Genomic DNA, 22,731 nt, shown 5'->3' on the forward strand with positions numbered 1-22,731 from the left:
TCCAGACTAAGGTACAGAAAGCAAAAAAGTCAGAAAATGCAGGGGGAAAAATGACACAACATGTTTAAAAAAATAAAAACATTTAATATACATGTAATTGGTATCCCAGAAGAAAAGGAAGACTGGAACAGAAACAATGTTTGAAAAGGCAGTCGAGAAGAATTTCCAAAACTTAACAAAAAACGACATCAGGCCAGATTCAAAAGCATGGTGAAGACCAAGCAGGATACAAAGCAAGCTACAATGATCTGGGTGGTGGGGGGAGGAAATAAACAAACAAAACAGCAACAATAAAACAATCCATAGTATCAAGGAATTACTGTTGCTAAATTTTGAAAGTCTATGACAATAATATTGTAATTATGTTTAAAGAGAAGAGTACTACTCTTTTAAAGATAGCCAATGTAGTATTTAGCAATAAAAATAACGTGTTGGGACAACCATGACGATGGGGTCTAGTTATCACTGTGCCAGTAAGAAGTATACCTTGGACAAGTCTTTGAACCTCTTTGAATCTCACTCCCCTCATCTATAAAGGAAAGGTATAAGGCTGGGATATCCCAGATGGTAGCAGACTGGCTAATTGCTGACCTAACCCATTTCTTTTTTTTTTTTCTTTTTTTTTTTTTTTTTTTTTTATGGGCACAAAGACAAATTACATTTCCACTTAGTATGGCAATGTGACTGAGCTCTGGCCAATTAAATCTAAGTCAAGGTATCATGTACCTCTTCCAAGACAGGCCAATAAAAATCTCTTTGGGATGAGCTGCTCACTCTTCCCCTGTAAGATGCTTGGATGTCAACCTCTTGGGCAACTTTGAAAAACCCAGCGTGTAGTTGACAGAACCTCTTGGGTCCCTGAAGGACACTATCCCCTTCTCACCTCTGAAATTTTACATGCATGAGAAAAAAACTTCCAGTGGATTAATCTCCTGAGATCTGGGAGGTTTTCTGTTTCAACAGCTACCATAACCTTATCTAAAATATTCTATGAATGCAGCATTCTAAAATGGATAATAAAATTACATTTCATCTAGACGGGCAAACTGGTGACCAAGGGTGTAGAAATCATTCAACGCAAAAAAAGTTTAAAAGATAAGAGGTGTGAAACTTGTTAAAAAACAAACCTGAAAATACATTTCTCCAATAACAACAGTTTTACATTAAGTAGAGATAAGAAACACTGCATACTTTTATTTGTAAGTTTTTTAAACTGTACACTTTTATTTTTTTTTTTTTTTAATTTTTTTTTTCAACGTTTATTTATTTTTGGGACAGAGAGAGACAGAGCATGAGGGGGAGGGGCAGAGAGGGAGGGAGACACAGAATCGGAAACAGGCTCCAGGCTCCAAGCCATCAGCCCAGAGCCTGACGCGGGGCTCGAACTCACAGACCGCGAGATCGTGACCTGGCTGAAGTCGGACGCTTAACCGACTGCGCCACCCAGGCGCCCCTACTGTACACTTTTAAAGAGTAGAACTACAGAGTATAAGGAGGTAAATTTCAAAATTGGGGCAAAAATTTTATTATTTAAAAAAAAAATTTTTACTATTCGAGTTTTGAGAGAAAGAGAGAGAGGGAGAGCGAGCATGAATGGGGGAGGGGCAGACAGAAAGGGAGACACAGAATCTGAAGCAGGCTCCATGCTCTGAGCTGTTCACACAGAGCCCAATGGGGGGCTCGAACCTACAAACTGTGAGATCATGACCTGAACCAAAGTCGGATGCTTAACTGACTGAGCAACCCAGGCACCAAGGAAAAAAAAATTTAAGTATTTATCTTGAGAGAGAGCATGTTCCCAGGGCAGGGGGGGGCGGGGGGGGGGGAGATGCAGAGAGAGGAAGAGAGAGAATCTCATGCAGGCTCTGTGGTGTCAGCACAGAGCCCAACTCAGGGCTTGAAATGACAAACCATGAGATCATGACCTGAGCTGAAATCAAGAGTCAGACACTCAACCAAATGACCACCCAGGTGCCCCAAAACTGGAAAAATTTCTAACAGTTAGTTCTTAAAGGGGAAAAAACAGTCCAGTAAAGAGTACATTATCTGACATGTTTAGGCAGAGACTAAATTACCATCTAACAGATGCTGTAGAGAAGATTCTCATTGTGGATAAAGTCAGGCTGTATCACTAAGATTCCTTCAACCTCTAAAAGTATCTGGCTGGAAATCAGAAGGTAAATTCTGACTTAATAACAGATTGAGTTTTCTAACAGAATTACAGAAAGCTGGATCTTTATATGGGCTCCCTGTACTGGAGTATCATTAGGACTGGAAGCGGGGGGTGGGGAGGAAGTGGGGGGGGGGGGAGGTGATGGCAATCGAACAAAAGCTCATCAGAAATCAAGGATGCTAAGGAAAGAGCTCCTACGTTATGAGGGAGAATATACTCTGGACTCCCTAAAGGATTTCCAAAGTCAATTCCAAGTCTAAAATGTGTAACTCCAAGCACACAAATCAAATCTTGGTAAGCCATCCATATTTATAATCTCTAAACTCAAGGATCTAAAAAGGAGAGAGCAATTATGGTTCAAACCAAACTTAAAACCTGGAGTTGAAAAATAGGTTTTTACAAAGTGACTAATCATCTGGGCCTGACCTGACATGTGCTCCCTAGATATCCCATTTCCTGGTAGAAAGCTAGATTAGCTGCCAATGTCTTCAGAAGGGGCTCTGAATGAAGAATAACAGTCATCTTTCCTTAACCCCATAATGTAATACAGTTCTGTTGAAAATGAAACATAAAATTCATCAGTTACTGTCCATACTATAGAGAACACATGATAAAATGAGTCTTACGCTATTGTGAAAAGGCTTCCCTCAGAGAAATGGCAGACTTCGAAACCAGACATTTCAGGGAAAAAAATATATATATTTGAAACACCAGGTTTTAACGAGCCTCATGAGAAAGCTCAAATAACAAAACAGGAACAGAGGCTTATTTACTAACTTAAACAGAAATATCAATACTCACCATCTGAAGATGTTTTCCGCTTCTTAGTCTCTGCCCAGGCAGGTACTCCTCCCATGGCATGCTGGAATCTAAGCAAAAACACAAAAATGAAATTCTGTGGCAACTAATGAATGTTCACAGAGCTTGAGACATTTAAATGGTATACATTAGCTCACCCGTTAGAGCATGTATAGAATCTCTGCCAAGGAAATTATCTTTAAGAACAAAAGGGCAACTCACACAGAGTAGTCCCAACTTACTTATTTCAGGAAACTTTCATAAACCTCCCTAACCATATAAACTACTCTCAGATATAGGACACCTGGATACATATTTGTTAGTTACTTTCATCTAGTTACATGGTTGCTCACTTGCTCATATCAATGCATCTCAGATCTTGGGACAAAGTAAAAGCTCTTTGTGATTACAAACCAATGCTACAGTAATAGAGTACTTGATAAAACACATCTGAAAGAAAATGACCAGGTTGGTAAGAACATACAAAACACAATCAACATATCCTTTGAATAAAACTGGAGCATTTCACTCTGGAAAAAGTAAGTTTAAAGAGAAGCATGAGAAGCATATTCTAAAGGGCTGGTTTTGGGAAGAATGCAGAGAATCATTCTAATTGTTTAATGCAGAAATATAGACAAGGCCACCAAACTCAGCCTACTGGCCATAAACTAAAAAACTAGACAAAATATATGAAACTGTTTTCCGATTGGACAACAGGCAACAAAGGATTGTGATCCCTGGGAGGAAGGAAATAACAAGGTGAGCCCTTCTATCCCAGGAATTTTACCCTGAAGACAATTTTGTGAGACCCTGGCACAGAACCAATGAGAAAAAGTCAGACTTAAGAGGAGCTAAGAAAATTGGAATTTGAGGGGCAGTGGACAGAAGAAAAAAAAGAGCTCCAAAAATCTGCACAGGGGTCCACAGATATTTTTGCTGAATAATAAGCTGCACATTCACAGGATGAAACTCCATGAGGTCAGGCAAAGAACTACCACGGAGCTGTAAGTTGCACAACACCAGAGATGAGACACTTGAGTTCCAACCCATCAAGGGAAGGTCCTTATTGAAAATTCAGGGCATTCAGTAGAGATGGCAGAGAGGTCATACCTTAAAAATGGAGCTAAACCAGCCTAGAATAAATGCTACTCTACAAACAAGCTAAAAAAAAACCTTGAAAGGATCAAACTGATCTCCAAGCCAATTAATTGTCCACCAAGACAAACCCATTAAAAGCACTCACTCAGGGCGCCTGGCTCACTAAGTCAGTAGAGCATGCAACTGTGAACGTAGGGTGGTGAGTTTGAGTCCCCCATTAGGTGTAGAGATTACTTAAATAAATACTTTAAAAACCTAAAAAAATATGGGGGTGCCTGGGTGGCTCAGTTGGTTAAGTGACCAACTTCGGCTCAGGTCAGGATCTTGCAGTTTGTGACTTGGAGCCCTGCGTCGGGCTCTGTGCTGACAGCTCAGAGCCTGGAGCCTACCTCATGTTCTATGTCTCTCCCTCTCTCTACCCCTCCCCTGCTCACACTCTGCATCTGTCTCTCAATAATACACATTAAAAAAAATTTTAAGTAAAAATAAAAAAATGAAAATAAAAACATAAAAAAATATGGGGCGCTGGGTGGCTTAGTTAGTTAAGCGTCTGACTCTTGATTTCAGCTCAGCTCATGATCTTAACAGTTCATCGTGTTCTGTGCTGATTGCACGGAGCCTATTTAAGATTCTCTCTCTCCCTCTCTCTGCCCCTCTCCTGCTCACTCACTCTCTTTCTCTCCCTCTCTCTCCTCAAAATAAATACTCATTCAATAATATTAAAAGTAAAATCCAAAACCCAGACACTGACCAACATTCACACTGCCAAAAATCCAATCAAAATTTCTAAACACGCAGAGAAGAGGAAAAGCATGAACCATGACCAGAAAAAAAATCAGTCAATAGGAAGACACAGAAATGACAGCGTGACAGAATTAGCATACAAGGACTTTGAAATAGCCAATACAAACATATTTAAGTATTTAAAGGAATTATAAACATAACAAAAGGGAAAGTAGGAACAAACCAGAACAAAAGGTCTCAAGCTGAAAAGACCTTCTCCAAAGCTGAAAAATGTAATATTTAAAACAGAGTTACTAAATGAATTTAACAGACTCAAAAGACGATCTACTGTATGATTTCACTTATGTGACATTTTGGAAAAGGCAAATCTATAAGAACAGAAAACAGATCAGTGGTTGTCAGGGGCTAGAGAATTAAAAGTTGAGGAGAGGGGTGTCTGGGTGGCTCAGTCAGATGAGCAACTGACTCAATTTCAGCGCAGGTCATGATACCAGGATCGTGGGATCTAGCTCTCCTTCGGGCTCCACCCTCAGTGTGGAGCATTCCTACGATGCTCTCTTTCCGTCCTTCTCCTTAAGGTTCTCTCTCTCTCTCTCTCTCTGTCCCTCTCCCTTGTTCACTCTCTCCCTCTAAAAAAAAAAAAAAAGTTGAGAGAGGGTGGACTACAAGGAGATATAAGACTTTCTGGGGTGATGGCCATATTCTGTATCTCGATTCCCTATCCTAGTTGTTGTGGTATTTACGTTACCATATGTGTTTAACAAAATTCATAAAAAGGTACTTTAAAACGATGAATTTCGCTTTATGTAAATTATACAATAAACCTACTTTAAAAAAATGAGTAATACAATGAACCTATATGAATATATAAAAAAAAGTTGTCAATACAAATAAAAATTTTCATTTTCATTTATTTGTTTAAAAGTAGGCTCTAGGGGCGCCTGGGTGGCGCAGTCGGTTAAGCATCCGACTTCAGCCAGGTCACGATCTCGCGGTCCGTGAGTTCGAGCCCCGCGTCACGCTCTGGGCTGATGGCTCAGAGCCTGGAGCCTGTTTCCGATTCTGTGTCTCCCTCTCTCTCTGCCCCTCCCCCGTTCATGCTCTGTCTCTCTCTGTCCCAAAAATAAATAAACGTTGGAAAAAAAAAAAAAATTTTTAAAGTAGGCTCTACACCCAAAATGGGGCTTGAAGTCATGACCCTGAGATCAAAAGTCACGTGCTCTACCGACTGACCCAGCCAGGTGCCCCTAAAAATTTTCCATTTTTCAAATATTTTTGAAGATCTGTAAGTTGGAATTGGAAGAATCAAGATGAAATCATTATTTTATTATTATTTTTTTTTTTTTTTTTCAACGTTTATTTATTTTTTGGGACAGAGAGACAGAGCATGAACGGGGGAGGGGCAGAGAGAGAGGGAGACACAGAATCGGAAACAGGCTCCAGGCTCTGAGCCATCAGCCCAGAGCCCGACACGGGGCTCGAACTCACGGACCGCGAGATCGTGACCTGGCTGAAGTCGGACGCTTAACCGACTGCGCCACCCAGGCACCCCGAAATCATTATTTTAAAATATGTGTATGTTTGGGGCACCTGGGTGGGTGGCTCAGTCGGTTAAGCGTCCAACTTCAGCTCAGGTTATGATCTCAGTTTGTGAGTTTGAGCCCCCATCAGGCTCTGCGCTGACAGCTCAGAGCCTGGAGCTTGCTTCAGCTTCTGTGTCTCAGTCTCTCTGCCCCTCCCCCACTGTGCTCTGTCTCTCTCTCTCTCCCTCTCTCTCTCGCTCTCTCTCTCTCTCTCTCAAAAATAAATAAAATGTAAAATATATGTATATTTCCCAGCTGTGATCAACTAAAAGCCTAAAAGTTTAGTTTACCATATAGAAATGAACAAGCAAGCAAGCAATATTATCACTGCTTATAAGTGGGTAGTGGGATTACAAAATTTTTCCAATATTTTTTTGTACTTGTAATCCCTCTCCCTCCAAAAAACTAACCCTTGGGGCACCTGGGTGGCTTAGTCGGTTAAGTGTCCGACTCCTGATCTTAGCTCAGGTCTTGATCTAAGGGTCGTTAGTTCAAGCCCTGTGTTGGGTTCCACGCTGGGTGGAGCCTACTTAAAAAAATAAAAATACTAAAACTTAATCATTTCTTCCAACAGCAGTGCTCTTACTATCTTCAAAATGGAAATCTAACCAAAAAATAAAAGGAAATCTCACTACCCAAGAAGCTGTGAGAGCCAAAGACTCAGGGAATCCAAATAAACCACTGATTATAAACACAACTTGGTAAATCACATGGAAAAAGACACTTACTCTTCCTTAAGTCTCTTTTGAAGTTTGTCTTTTGAAAGTTTACTTTCACTGGCATTTTTCATCATATCTTTCCGAAACCGATTGTTCTTCATGTCAACCCTATAAAAAACAAAACAGTATACTTTAAATGATGTTTAAGGATTTGTCCTAACTAGTTGTTGCCTTTAATAATTTGAAAACACATTTAACCAAATACAAACATTTGTAAGGTGTGGAACATCACATACACGTTTATTTAAAAAAAAAAATAAATACACGTAATAGAAAACGCTCTGAAAAAACACCAATGATTAATGACAAAAATGTTTTCTCCACACAGATTAAGTAGGTATTTCCCACCCAATTAAACTGACAAAGTCTGAAAAAAAGATAAGCATCGGTTGTAAGAATGGAGTACAATGGACACCTTTCAATGGGAAGGTATGTTGGTAGAACCTCACAGTCAATCTGGCAGTATTTATCAAGAACCATACTCGTGCCTATGCTCTTTAAGTAATTCTACCTCAAAAAAATCTTTCTTCGATAATTAGAAACTGGAAAAAGATTTATACAGAAAAATATCTGTCTCACTATGAATTTAAGGAAAAAATAAGAAAACCTATCTAACAATAATACTTTGATAAATTACAATTAGTTCACAAAATGGACTGAATTTTATCCATTTTAAAATGTTTACAAAGCTTTTACTCCTAAGTGGGGAGAAATGCTCGCAAGACAAGACATTCTCACTTATTAAAGTAGATATTTTGTGTGCTTTGTCCCTAGCCTTTCGTTTCAGGCATTGCACTAAGAGCTTCACATATACCGTTTCATTTATTCTCAAAAGCCTTCTGATATTGTTACTATTGTTACCTCCATTCAAAAGAGAAAAGGCAGTTCCAAACTTGCCCTTGGTCAGTTAGGAAGTGGCCAAATAAAAAGGCAAACTCAAACATGACACCAAACACCGTGCTTTCTTTGCTATTCCATACGGCACACAGGAGAAGAGAGCAGGAAAGAATGCCAGCGTGTTAACTGGTTCTCCCTTGCTTGTGGGATCATGAATGACCTTTTTCTCTTCTCTGTTTTACAGTATTTTTCAAATCTTCACATAATCACCAACTTGTAAAGAAAACTTTAAGGGGAGCCTAGGTGGCTCAGTCAGTTAAGCATCCGACTTCAGCTCAGGCCATGATCTCACGGTTTGTGAGTTCGAGCCCCGCGTCGGGCTCTGTGCTGACAGCTTGGAGCCTGGAGCCTGCTTCAGATTCTGTGTCTCCCTCTCTCTCTGACCCCCCCCCCCTCCCCATTCATGCTCTGTCTCTCTCTGTCTCAAAAATAAATAAATGGTAAAAAAAAAAAAAAAAAAAAAATTAAAAAAAAGAAAACTTTAAAACTTGCAAAATAATTTTTAAAGTACACAGAGGAATTCTGGAAGAAAAACTCAGAAACCTACATTTCATCATCTTCATCCTCTTCATCCACCCAAACTGGCTTCTTTTGAAATAGAAAATTATCTTTTGCTTCATTCTCCACTTCCGAGTCACCGGAGTCTTCCTGTACTTGAACCTAGAGATGACAAAATTGCCTTCAAACACGAGTTTTTCAGCAGACTAGTTAGATGTCTTGTAAGAATGCTTTGTAGGCCCTCTGATGAAATAATGGGACAATGCCAGCAGAGCAAATGCTAGAGACAGAACATAAAAGCAGAGATTAGAGAACAGCACCATAAGATGGACAGGCAGGTAGGATGAGAGCACGCTGACATGCTGAAAGGAAAAGATCAAGTAAGACAAGAACAACAAAAGGTAAGTGACAGGTGAGGAAAGGAGCAGGAAAAATCCGGGAACTACAGAAATCACGGGATGAGAGACAGACTAGCATCAAAAACAACGTGATTGAGGGGTGCCTGGGTGGCTCCGTTGGGTAAGTGTCCAACTCTTGATACCAGTTCAGGTCATGAGCTCAGCGTTTGTGGGATGGAGCCCAATGTCCGGCTCCATGCTGACCGCACTGAGCCTGTTTGGGATTCTCTCTTTCCCTCTCTGCCTCTCCCCTGCTCATGCTAGCTTATTTAAAAGAAAAAGAAAACTTACACTCAACTATCAAATCTAAATCTAGACCATAGAACGCTCCCAGAAATGAGCTTGAGCTTTTCCAAAGACCATATTAGACATGTCCACTTGATTTCTCCCTGGTCTATTACCAGCCTATGATCCTTCAAAGCTCAACAAATCCCACCTCACACATAATGTCCCTTTTCTCAACTACAAAACTGTCCCACCCGCCAGCATTTGTCCAGTAACAGTGCTCTACTTCTCAACTAGTTTTCTGCAGCTTCTCTCATAAGCACCCAAAGGAGATTCTGGCAATCAATTGACACTGGCCACTTAGTAGGTCTGCATTCATTTCCCAAACTGAGTATTCTGTGAGGCTTTGCTGGGCCATCCTACGTAAAATTTCACAGCTCTCCACACACACTCATCTTCCTTTGACTAATACTTTCATTTTTTTCTCTTCAACACATGCCCCTGACATGTTTGCATTTTATCTTCTTCTAGTACACATGCTCCAAGACAGCAGGGATTTTTGTCAGGTTTTGTCCGTTGCTGTGTCTCCTCCACTGACTAGAACAATTTCTGGAACTCTCCTTGTCTCGAAAAAAAAAAAGTTATAGCATAAAAGGGATGATTACAAGTGTGCAAAAAAAAAAAAACTGATAAAAAAGTGTGCAAAAGGAAAAGGGATGATGAAAAGAATGCAAGATTTTCACTGCCAGGAAAAGTACGTGGTCCCCAACAGGCTAACAACGACCTAACAGGCAAATACACGATCATTCTCAAAACTTCGCTAGTCAATCACTTGGGAAGCTGTTAAAACGCACATTCCCAGGCCCGGGCCCACGAATTCTGATTCCACAACTCCCAAATCACGGCAAGGTGCTGAGGCAGGGGATCGAACGACGAGGAAAGAAACAATGATTTGGGGGAGAGGAGGTGGGGCTGAGCCGCGAAAAAAGCTCGCGCCTGCAGTTCGCTCAACGTACGTGTAGAGCGCCTGCTGGATACTAGGCGCAGGGGCTGCCCCGGGGGCGGAGAAAGGCGAGGTCCCCGCCCAGCTGAGACTTCCAGTCTGGCACCCGTCGGCGCCCGCCTTCTCGGGCGCCCGCCGACCTGAGCGCTCCCGGCGCCGCAGGTCGCCCAGGCTCCGCCCCCGGAGGCTCACCGCCCACCGCGCGCCCCGCCCGAGCGCGCCCAGTCCGCGCGCCGCGGCCTCCCTCACCCGCGGGCCCTGCAGACGCCGTAGCAGCGCGTCCTCGTCGTCCTCGACGTCGCCGAACACCAGCTCCTCCAGGCACCGCTCCACGGCCGGCTTGTCCTCCTCCAGCGTCAGGCGGTTCTGCTGCCGGAGCCGTCTCTCTTCCTCCGCCGCGACTGCGATCGCAGCGGCCGCTGTGCTCGGCCGGGCCGGCGGTTTCCGCTGGGATGAAGGAGCAGCCTTTCGGGGCGGCCCGCCCGGCCCTGCTCCAGCTCTCCGGTCCGGCTTCATTCGGCTCTTCCGGCCCAGCCTCACTCCGGTTCTCCGGTCCGGTCTCGTTCGGCTTCTACGTTCCGGCGGCATCGTTGGGTTTGAGAAGAAACGCAGGCGCTCACGTGGAACCTTGCTGCGCGTGCGCCGAGACGGTTCGGTTTCCGCGGCCGCTGAGGCCCCGCGGGGTCGGAAGGAGCCTGCGCGGCCTGTTAGCACGTGACCGACACTCTCTCCCTACGTAACGCCCACTCCCCTCACCAACCCCTCCCCGTAGGGGAGTTCCTCCGGGAGGACCAATCTTCCGGGTGGAGGGGGAAGCGGCGTGACTGGAGTGGAAAATTTTTTCCAACACAACTTCGCGGCTGCAACTGATTGAAAGGAGCACAAGAAAGCCAGAGTATAGAGTGGGATGACTGAATCAAACTTCTACTTTTCTTCCTGACTCTGTAACCACTCGACTTCACACGAGCCGCGGTTGCCTTTCCCACCCCTTCGTCTTGGTACAGCCCTTGGAGTACGGAGCCTGCAGAGGGTCCCACGCTGGAGGAGAGAGAGAGGAGGGTATGTAGGGAAGTGGGCCAATCGGGGCGCGGGTCACGGCGCAGGCGCGCTGGGGAGGGAGGGCTATGCTAATGTTGTTGATATCCTGGGGCCACCCGAGTTAAAGGGGGGAAATCCGGGGGCTGCCGCAGCCGCCACCGGTCTGGGCCCAGCGGGGGCTCCCCTGTAGTCGCCGTAGTCCTGGGGAGAGGCGCCTGCCCCCAGCTCGGGGAGGGGGCGCCGCGGGCCCGGGGAGCACGGACAACCCCTACCCATGAGGCCCTGATGGAAAACACAAAGGATCTGGTGAGAGCCGAGCGCGGCAGCCGCTTTGTGTGCCAGGTGGGGGGGACGCCTGCAGCTCCCCGACCCCAGGAACCCCTGCAGCTCCCTGACCCCGCTCCCAGGCCTGCTTCTCCATCCCACGCCCCCTCAACCTCCAGAGTCCCCCTCCCCCTACCGGCCGTTAAACGATTCGGGGGGTTCCCCTCCCCCCACCCCTCAGCCCCGGACTCGGCGGGGTTCTCTCTGCTCCCTTCGCTCTTTGGAGGAAAAATTTTAGAAGAAAGTTTTTCTCTGCGTCCCGCCCCCCCTCCCCCTTCAGCCCTGGCTGGTGGGGGGAGGGAGACTGGGTTTGAGACTTTTCCTTTTTTAGCCGTCCAGGGTGGGAGAGTGGAGTCCTCACTTGCCCCGGGGGCGGGGGCTAGATTCGGGTGCTTTGCGGGGGAAGGTGCCTGTCCCCTCCGGGGCGAGTGCCGCGAGGCATTTCGCACGTGGAGGTGAAAATAGCGAAAGGGGGCGGGGTGGGCACGTGTGGGAGGGAGAGGTGGGAGTGGTGTTTTGGGCAGCAGCCGCCTGGGCCGCTTGTTTAAAAGGGTTCTAGGTCGATGGGCTTCTGGGACCGTTGCGTTCTCTTTTGTGAAATAAGAATCCTAACATTTCAGAGTCGGAAGAGACATTAGAGGTCACCCAAAGCAGCCGTCCCCTCTGCAGCCTCTCTGACAAGTGGTAGGTAGTCTGGCCTGTGCCTAAACCCTTCCCAAACCTGACCGCTCTCTGCCGCCCGGGAAAGCCCTTCCGCTTTTCCAGCCGTTCGCATCGTTGTTCGCCTGCCCCTGTTAGACCTTCCAGTCTCATTCATGCCCTTGTTCAGATGCTCCCTTTTTTACTTCTCAAATTTTCTCTCACATCCTCCTCACCCACCCACCGCTCATTGGCCTATATTTTGTGTGCCAGGAAAGAACAGCAGGGAAGTGGAGGAAGGAGGGTTTGGGAGATAGTGAGGGCCAGCTGAAAACTTTGCTGGGTCATTTTTCAGATGCACTGGCTTGCATGCCTGAGGACGGTTGATATTTTTCTACAGGAAGCTTGGGAATTACAGTCTGGGATTTCATGGCTGTTCTCTGTCACTAGAGTGCATCTTTTTTGTACTTGGAAAACTCAGCTTCATTCTCTATGTCTCCTCTCTCAAAGCACATTAGCTTGTTGCCTAAATCACTCTCCCTAAGGATTCCTCAGATTGCCTTTGGGGATAGTACTGAAGCTGTTAGAAGCATCTCCTGGTGCAGACGTGGTCAGAGCCACTCCCCCCCTCCCCCCAACTTTGACCTGTGTCTTCCTTTCCAACCCGGCTTCCTTTCAAGGCCCCTCCCTCGCAATGCTCTCGTTTCTTTCTTTGTTATTTTCTTGTGCAGTTCTTATAGGAGATTTGAAGTTTTTGGAGCACTTTCGTATTTGTTTACAGTTTGCATTAGTTTTTATGTTCTTCATTTTCGTGTATGCTGTTTATCACTCAGGAGCTGAGATAGTTCAGTTTCTGCTGTTGTCAGTTAACGTTTTCCTAATGTTGTCCTTCAATTGGTGAGCTGTGCTGCCCCCAAAAGTAGTTTTGTTGGCATTAGAATGTGCAGGGCGCTTGTCATTCCTCTTCCTTGAAATGGAGTCAAGACTATATAAGATGTGGAAGTAATGAATCTGGTGTAAAAACCAAAGAATAAATTTCCTTTTAAACTCCCAGTGCCCTGTTTAAAATATTGAAACAACATTTTTCTCTCTCCCCCTCTTCTGACTTAGAGACTCTTGCTGTGCTCTGCCATGCTTACTTAGACTGTTTGTTGTTGTTTTTTTTTTCATTTGTTTACCTCAACACCAATGAGTGTTTAGAAAGAAAATAGCTGTCTTTTTTTGCACTCTTTCTCTGAATAACAAGTAGCTTCTATTTATATAGAACCCATCTCAGGGCTTCTGGGTGCCTTATAAATTACGTAAACCTGTCTTGAATAAGTATTTGTTCATAAGTATTTTCTATTGGGCCATGTTTTTTAGCTTTCAAATTTTTAATTTTAATTTTTAGTTTAATCCAAATAGAGTTTGACATCTATTTCATCCACATGTAGTCACTAGAATTTAACATGGAAATGAATACTAGGTGCTGAAAAAAGCTGACAGAGCTGTGTAATTCTGTCTTTAAAGTTTTAATTACTATGGAGTCCCAAGTTATTTTCCTGCTTGCTTTAAACATGAACTGTCATGACTTAAATTGACTTAGGAGACATTTGCGTTCTGAACATACTAGACAGGAACAACTGGTTTTATTTTTAAAGAAGACACTGTTGTATTTTTTTTTTTTTTTTTTTTTTTTAATGGGTGGTTACATGTTGCTGTCTAAACCTTCCTGCAGTTCAGTTGCTTCTAGTCCCTGGAGTTGTTTGAAAATATAACATAGTAGTCAAAAGAAGGTAGAGCTGTAAGTTGCAAGTGAAAACAACATATTAATGTCACAAATACGAAACCACTGGATTACTGAAAGCCAAGAGTGCTCAGTGGTTTGAGTGACCACATTCTAAAATTAGACAAGTACTATTTTTTGGTTGCTCCTTATTTCTCAGTTTTCATCTTTAAAACATTTGCTGAATAAGATGTAACCTATTCACGTTTATAATTTTAAGGTAAGCCGGTTAAAATGTAACATTAGTTTCAGGATTTCAAGTCCAAGAGAAAGATAAAAACAACGGGTCAGTAGACGAGGAAGGAGTTAAAATGGTTAAAGCAAGCTAAGAAATGCCTCCGAACACCAGAGTATTCTTAACTGTCAGACACTACTCTTAGTTTTATACAAATTTGCAGATTGCTTTAGATTTAATCATGATTTTTTCATGACCTTCCCCCCTGACATGCACACACACAAATGTAGACTTTTTTTCTTTCTTTGCTGGAACCGAGAAGAAAGGGTGGAAAGAAAGTAATTCCCATTTGAATAAAGCATGGTTTGAGATGGGATGAAGTGACACAGAAAGAGAGGCACTAGCAGACTAGGTTAGCGTTTCAGTTCTGCCACTGACTAGCTTCATAGCACTTGTCAGACGAGATCCTGTGCCTCTGTTTGCTCATCCTCCCGTTGAAGGGCTGGTCTAGAATCAGCACTGTCCTACAGAAGTTTGTGCAGTGATTGGAATGTTTTATACGTGTGCTGTGCAGTATGGCAGCCGCTAGCCACATGTGGCTATTGAGCACCTAAATGGTAGCTAGTACAACAGAAGGACCGGGTTTTTTATTTTGATTTATTTTGATTTATTTTGATTTTTGGACACGCATATATAAAAGAGTGTTTTCCAGGCTTAACTAATCATTAAAACCACCTCTTGTGGCCCTTGCAGCAATACAAAACCTCTCTCCTGATGGTTAGCATTCAGTAGGTGTGCAGCAAGGCCTCTGTTTTTAACGCATGCCCCAGAAACTTTTTCAGATTGATTAGGGAAACACTGCATTTGAATATTTCTGAGCTCCCTCCTAGTTCTCACTTCAGTGTGGGTAACTTAGAGTGTAGTTAGAAATGAGCTTCTGGGAAAAGTTGGCAAACGGGCCAGGCTCTCACTCTGCTGCTTCTGACCTGTGATCTTAAGTTGCTTAACCGCTTCAGTCTTCATCTTTCTCACCTGAATGTGGGCCGAGCTTCAGCGCTGCCTCAATCCCAAGATTTCTGTAAACCAGCCAGTGTGTAAGAAACTAAGGTGCTATGAATGATAAAGTATTAAGTATCCTCCCCAAATCCCTTTTTCTTTTTTTTTTTTAATCACTGTTACCTATTACTACTCTTATTCTCATGGAACAGATTGTATGCAGTACTCATTACTTCAGTAATTCCTTGTTCTCCCAACTATTCCTTGTTCTCCGTAGTTGGCAGTCTGTGTGTAGGACATGCATAGTAAATCTAAAACATTTTTGTACTTCTGTTGCTTAGCATAATGATTTGTCTATATTGCTCAATAAATATTGGCTGATATGTCATCTATTGCTTTACTTTTAGGCCTCAAAACTTTAGTTAGCTGGTTGCAAATTATTTTATACACCAAAGAAATAATCTCCTTACGTACACATATGTGTTTAACCATATTTTAATTGTATCGTTATTAATACCCAACGGTTATTAGTGTTCAGTGACAATATATCTTTTGTTCGACCTGCTCCAGATATATTTTCAAAAGATAAACACCAAGAGAATATCTTCTTACATCAGTGTTTTTATTAAGTTTTTTTTTTTAATGTTTATTTTTGAAAGAAAGAGAGCATGAATGGGGGAGGGGCAGAGAGAGAGTGAGGAAGACACAGAATCTGAAGCAGGCTCCAGGCCCCAAGCTGTCAGCACAGAGACCAATGCAGGGCTCGAACCCACAAAACGTGAGGTCGTGACCTGAGCCAAAGTCGGACGCTTAACTGACTGAGCCACCCAGGCGCCCCTACATCAGTGTTTTGGGTTGTATCAAATCAACATCATGCTGAATAGTCTGTTTAACTTGTTTTTTGCCATATTTACATATTAATAAATGATCTCATTTGATTGCTCAGACTGCATTTGTACTACAGTCCCAGCCTTAGTATGAATTCTGTTATTTGTGATCGAATAGATAGCTGGTAATGATTTTAAAGACCATCTTGGCTACTGCATTTCATATTTAATTTTGACATGGTCATCTTATTTTTAATTAGCTTTTCAGGTTCATACTTAAGGATTCATAGCTTTCTTCTGAAGAACTGAAAGCCCATTCATGTGAATTATTTTATTTAATCATACATCCTTCCTGTGTGGTAAGTGATGTTTTCCTTATTTAGAAGAGAGGGAAACTGAGACCAAAGTAATTGTTAACATCCAAAGTCTTAAGTGGTAGAACCAGAACTTGAACCCCAAAAGATAGAAATTTGTATTTCTTACATGTCCAAGAACAGCTTGCTTTTGTTCACTGTTGGATGTAGAATATTGTCCTCTCCTGTTATTCCCAGGGTACTTTTCAGTCTAAAAAGGTGATTCAGTATATTATTGCTTTCAGTATCCTCTTGATTGTATCATTGACATGAATTTATTCTTTCTCATTGAACTTGTGGAAAACAGAAGCCCAGTAATCCCAAGTCCTCACCGTTTATCTTCCTCCTAATAGTAAGCTGAGCAAGAATAAATGCATTTCGGTTTAGGCCAGTGAATTGTACCCCTATGCCAGACAGCTTTTCACCTGATGGCAGAATGAGGAAAACCAGCAAGGGCTAAAGAGCTCTCTAGCTCCTACTGAGTCTAGTTATCATAGATCTCTTAACTCCTTCAGTTTTCACTTTGTGAGTTTACACATACAACTTTCAAACGCAAGGTTTTAGGAAACTTATGCTTCATGACTATAAAACCTAGAAAATTAGGTGGGCTGCTGTACCCTATTGGTTTGGATAATGGAGAGTTGATTAACTTATGTGAGTTTAATCATATTGAAATTAGACTATTACCTGGTTGTATATTTATCTGTGCTTGCATTTAGAATCTCAAATATCTTCTGTAAAATTTCTCCTAGGAAAGTTTTATAATTCCTCTGTAGACTTTATAGGGAGAGAGGTTCATCAGGTGACAGTTACAGTAGGGAAATGAAATTCTGCTGTGATTTGTCACTCCTGCTTATGTTTTACCACTACAAAAACCTTGTTTTATTTTTTTCACTACAGAAGTATTATACATTTTTTGTTTAAACAAGGAAAATGGGGGCACGTGGGTGGCTCAGTTGGTTGTACATCCGACTCTTGATTTCATTTCAGGCCATGATCTCATGGTTGTGGGATCAAGCCCCACGTGAGACTCCATGCTGAACATGGAGCCTGCTTAAGAGTCTTTCCGCCCCCTCCCGCCCTTTAAAAAAAAAAAAAGGAAAATGAAAACCATAGAAAAGTTAATAATCCTTCCATCCCATTCTCACCCTGTTAATAGTTTAGCTGTTCCTTCTAGGATCTTCCTAAATGCATATACAAACAAACATAGATCTATCAATCTGTGCACATACCAGCATATATTGTTTCTTTTAATAAAAAGTGAGTCATGCCATTCCTACCTGCAATTTGCTTTTTTCCTCAGTACTTTACCTATTAGTATTTATCTCTCTACTGGTGGTTAGATTGCCTCCAGTTTCTCACTGCTACATTATTGCTGCAAGAAACCTTTTTCCACACAGATCCTTGTGTCCTTTGAGTATTTCTGAAGGACGGATTCCAAAAAGCAGAATTACATGGTCAAAAGGCATACTCCTGTTTTTGTAAGATTTCAGAAATAATGTCAAATTGTCCTCCAAAAAGGTGGCATAAATTTTCCCTCCTATGAAGGGTGTGTCAGGGCTGTTCCACACATACATTTGCCAATGCCAAATATCCTCAACCTCTCCATTTTTACCAGCTTAATGAATTTTAAGAAGGTGATTTACACTTCATGGAAATTGACCTTTATTTTTATAAGAATAATACATACGCCTAATGTGAAACCATGGTAAAAGTGCCCCCAAAACAGGGTCCTTTATAACAATCTCTTTCTCTTCCCAATATAGCTCTCATGAAACAAGTCCTTTTAATTCTTTAGCTTTTTCACCTAGAATGTATCTCCATGATTCTGATTAGGCTTATATCACCCAGTGTATGAATCCTAGATATTTTGACTTTCTCTGTGGTGAGTGAGGAGTTTTCACATTTGCCCGAATACCAAGTAATATATTCTCCCAACTGCAGTTTCCCATCACCTTACACTCAAGGTCTCAAATAGATAGTAAACAAATGAACATGATTTTTCAGTTTCATTTTGAAAAGCAAAGTGCTAAAAAAAAAAAAAAAAAAAAAAAAAAAAAAAAAGGCACACTACTGGAAATAGTTTTATTTGATCCTTGTTATCTGTGCTTACAGAAGTTAGCTGACAAACAATAATTAAAGGGAAGAAAGAGAGAAAGCAGGTTAAAATTTAACATAGGTTTAAGATTATTTTCTTGATTCATGTGGCTAGTGTTCATTTTAGCAGTATGACCTTGGGCAAGTTGCTTAGCCTACTAGAGCCTCTGCTTCCTCATCTGTAAAATGGGAGTAATAACATTTATGAGGATTAAATGCATTACTACACATCAAGTGCTTAGAATGTGCCTGCCACATACCAAGCATCTTGTATGTATTGTATTAGTCATAATAGATCTTTACAAATCACTAGTAAAAACAGTCCAGTGAGGGATTTCTATGGAATTTAAAATAAACTCCCATACAGCAAAATGTGTTTCTGAATCAGATTTGATAAATATGGAGAAGACTTACTCTGTAAAACTGTTAGGTGATACAAAAAGTGAATCTGATGAGGACAACGTGTTTCAAAAAATGGCGAAACCAGTATTTCTAAAAAGGAGTAAATATGTATGTGTAAACTTCAGTTTTGGAGAACAGTGGCAGCAGCCTGATCCAATTTCCCCACCCACCTTTCCATAAATCTGTATAAAGCCAACAAAGAGTACATGTCAATCAGACACCACCCATGCCTTTAGCATTATTAATAAGCAGGTTATCAGGGGCGCCTGCGTGGCTCAGTCGGTTAAGCGGCCGACTTCAGCTCAGGTCATGATCTCGCGGTCCGTGAGTTCGAGCCCCGTGTCAGGCTCTGGGCTGACAGCTCAGAGCCTGGAGCCTGTTTCAGATTCTGTGTCTCCCTCTCTCTGACCCTCCCCCGTTCATGCTCTGTCTCAAAAATAAGTAAACGTTTAAAAAAAAAAAATAAGCAGATTATCACAACCTTCAGATTACCTCTAAGGGAAATAATCAGATTCCAGGAGCTCCTTCTGCCAAGTCCTGCGGGATGTGAAGAATGAGAGAGAGAAGGCTTAATGGTTTTAATGGGTTCAGTGATAGGGTTTTAGGCCATGGAACACTTAGATGAAGCACAGAGTATCGCTTCCAAAAGAGAAGACTCCAACACTAAGTTCCAAAATACTGAACACAGGTTTGAAATTTGGTAGTTTGCAGCTTCAGCCATGGAGAAGAGCTTGAAAGTAACCAGTGCCTCGTAGGGAAGAGGTGGAGACATGGCAGTGAAGAGAAAGAAGGAAAAGGAGAAACTAACAACTCTTACAGAAAAAGAAAGAGAAAGTAAACATAGGAGCGTTCTGGAACCAGGAACCCTTGACCATGAAATAAATAGGAAAGAGTGGAATACATGCAGACAGACCTATTGGAAAAAATAATGTGAATCAGAACATCTCAACTAATGAAAATCTTCCTCTCCCCCACCCAGAAAAACGCAGAAAAAAATTGACACAACACTCAAAATGAAATAAAACGCCATCAGACCATTGGTTAGAGATACAAGGAAAAGAAAACCATGATTCAGAAATCTAAAACTAAGAAAGGAAAAAAAAAAAACAGGAAGAAATAAAATCAGAGTAGATTACACTTAGAGAAAAGAAGAAGAAATCCTATCATATGAAGACTGAATTATAAAGTTTTCCCCAAACAGTAGATTCGAAGGCAAACATAATAAAAGAGATTGAAGCAAAGCAGGAAAATGGTCAAGAGAATGAAAATGAAATTCTTTTCTAACTGATACTTTAAATGGAAGAGGGGTCCGAAAAGTAACATGTATTTAGTGTCCCTCAATAAGGAAAAAGAATAGGGGCACCTGGACTGGCTCAGTTGGTAGAACATGTGACTCTTGGTTTCGGAGTTGTGAGTTCAAGCCCCATGTTGGGTGTAAAGATTACTTTAAAAAATAAAAATTTGGGGGGGCACCTGGGTGGCTCAGTCGGTTAAGCGCCCAACTTCAGTTCAGGTCATGATCTCATTACCGTTCATGAGTTTGAACCTCATATCAGCCTCTCTGCTGTCATCACAGAGCCTGCTTCAGATCCTTGATCTCCCGCTGTCTCTCTCTGCTCCTCCCTGCCTGAGCTCTCTCTCCCTCAAAAATAAATATTTTTGGGGCGCCTGGGTGGCGCAGTCGGTTAAGCGTCCGACTTCAGCCAGGTCACGATCTCGCGGTCCATGGGTTCGAGCCCCGCGTCGGGCTCTGGGCTGATGGCTCGGAGCCTGGAGCCTGTTTCCGATTCTGTGTCTCCCTCTCTCTCTGCCCCTCCCCCGTTCATGCTCTGTCTCTCTCTGTCCCACAAATAAATAAAAACGTTGAAGAAAAAAAATTTAAAAAAAAAAAATAATAAATATTTTTTAGAAAAAAAGAAAAATCTTTTAGAGGCGCCTGGGTGGCTCCATTGGTTAAGCATCTGACTTTGGCTCAGGTTGTGATCTCACAGTTCATGGGTTCGAGCCCTGCATCGGGCTCTGTACTGACAGCTCAGAGCCTGGAGCCTGCTTCAGATTCTGTGACTCTCTCTCTCCTCCCCCACTTGCACGTGTGTGTGTGCAAGTGCGCTCTCAAACATTAGGGGGGGAATTTTTTTAATAAAATCTGGTAATAAAACCATAATCAAGAAAACTTTCTGGCTATAGAGATCTAGATCTATACATCAGAAGTTCATACCAGAAGGTGAACTGCAGGCTATGTTTTAGTAAAGCTGTATGACTTTAAAGAAACAGAAAAATTCTCCAAGCTTACAGGTAAAAGATGAAGTGCCTTACAAGGTCTAGAGAATTCGACTGGTATCACCTACAAAGCAAGACAATAATGTGGTAGCATAAGGAAAGAAAATTCTAACCAAAGATTTTATATCCAGTCAACTGTCTTTTGAATGTCAAGACTGTAGAAAACGTTTTAAACACGGACAAGAATTTAGAGAATACTGTTCTCAGGAGCCCTTCCCAAGGAAACTTAAAGGATGAGCTGCATCTAAAAGAGATATTTGGGAAATTTTCTGCAAAAAGTTTGACAGTATTTTACATGTCTTTTTGAACTAAGGTTAAAATCAGGAGTAGGGGTGTAGGTAGCAGAATGGTGTACATAAATGTTACAGGATCTGACAATGGAAAGAAGGGAGCTAAAAAAACTAGGAGGGAAAAACTAGAGTAACACTATTGACTGTAGGTTAAACTATTACAAGGGATTAAAATGATACCATTTGAAGCTGAAAAAAAAGGTTAGGTAAGAAAAAAGATACATGGAAATATAAAAGAGGGAGGGGCGCCTGGGTGGCTCAGTCGGTTAAGCATCCAACTTCAGCTCAGGTCATGATCTCCTGGTTTGTGAGTTTGAGCCCCACATCAGGCTCTGTGCTGACAGCTTAGGGCCTGGAACCTGCTTCAGATTCTGTCTCCCTCTCTTCCCCACTCAGGCTCTGTCTCTGTCTCTCTCAAAAATAAACATACATTTAAAAAAAGTTTTTAAAGAAATACAAAATATTCAAAGGTAAGCATTAGAAAAAAATATATAAACCTTTCAAAACACTGCAAGTTTAATTTAAAAGGCCAAAGAAAACCATCATGAAAAATCATGTGATGAATGTTCCATAATGCACGTAGTAATTATAAGAAAATAATATGACAGAATTGAAATCAAACATACCAGTCATATCAGTAAGGATTCCCTCACCAATAAACAGATTTTCAGATTAGCTCAAAAATCAAACTCCAACAAACTAATCTATGTCAGTTATATAAGAATAAAATGAAAATCTAACTTTATAACACGAGATCTTTAAAACAGCGAAAAATAAAAAGATGGACAAAGATAAACCAAGCAAATAGAAGTAATATGAAAGCAGGATCGGCAGTGCTGATACCACACTAGAAGTCAAACCAAAAAGCATTAAATGACAAAGGAGGACAGCTTGTAATGCTAAAACCCATAATTCATAACAAAGATATAATAGTTCTATACCAAATACAGCAACAATCTTTATAAAGCAAAAATTATGAGAAATGCAAATCATAAAAAGCACTTGAAGTTGGAGATTGACGCTGAACACAGGATAGGTACAGTAGACAGAAAGTAGGACTATAAAAGATCAAAACTTAATGAGGCAGATTCTCTGGTATATCTGCATCCTAAAACCAGAATACTGTACATTCTCTCAACCACAAAATATTCACAAAAATAGTTTATACGTTAGGAAAACATTAGTAGGTCCCATATAAGAAAACAAAAAGCAAAAGGACATTTCCACTTCGAAATTTAGAAGCCTTCTGTTGTATGTTACAAAGCCTTGTACGAGAATATTCATAGCGACTTTATTCAAAGTAGTCAAATCTAGATGGAGAATGGATAAACAAATATTGTTAAAGTGCAGTATTAGTAAAAAGCAATGAACCGATCATGTGTAATAATATGCATAAATCTCAAATATGC

General features: G+C 41.7%; 2 protein-coding genes across 17 annotated transcripts in view; one reads left to right on the forward strand and one right to left on the reverse strand.

Moving 5' to 3' along the window:
- The window catches only part of UTP18 (UTP18 small subunit processome component), a 42,407-nt gene extending 31,683 nt beyond the window's left edge, over window positions 1-10,724 (reverse strand). For both annotated transcript variants that reach the window (XM_086686944.1, XM_025917062.2), the window contains exons 1-4: window positions 10,386-10,724; window positions 8,560-8,672; window positions 7,125-7,223; window positions 2,975-3,042 (exon numbers count right to left, since the gene is read on the reverse strand). In XM_086686944.1, coding sequence (XP_086543070.1) covers window positions 2,975-3,042; window positions 7,125-7,223; window positions 8,560-8,672; window positions 10,386-10,724 — 619 coding nt within the window. The remainder of the gene's footprint in view (window positions 1-2,974; window positions 3,043-7,124; window positions 7,224-8,559; window positions 8,673-10,385) is intronic.
- Window positions 10,725-10,892: 168 nt separating this feature from the next.
- MBTD1 (mbt domain containing 1) overlaps window positions 10,893-22,731 on the forward strand; it is a 71,403-nt gene continuing 59,564 nt past the window's right edge. For 3 of the 15 annotated variants that reach the window (XM_086686930.1, XM_086686932.1, XM_086686933.1), the window contains exon 1: window positions 11,224-11,480. In XM_086686930.1, the coding sequence (XP_086543056.1) occupies window positions 11,460-11,480 (21 nt within the window). In that variant the 5' untranslated portion in view covers window positions 11,224-11,459. Of the gene's footprint in view, window positions 11,196-11,223; window positions 11,481-12,118; window positions 12,183-16,160; window positions 16,260-22,731 lie in introns of those variants that run through there. The other 12 variants (XM_086686936.1, XM_086686937.1, XM_086686941.1 and 9 more) reach the window with 8 other exon arrangements.

This window comes from Puma concolor, chromosome E1 (genome assembly GCF_028749965.1).
Source record: "Puma concolor isolate L17-30 chromosome E1, mPumCon1.1.hap2, whole genome shotgun sequence".
Lineage (NCBI taxonomy): Eukaryota > Metazoa > Chordata > Mammalia > Carnivora > Felidae > Puma > Puma concolor.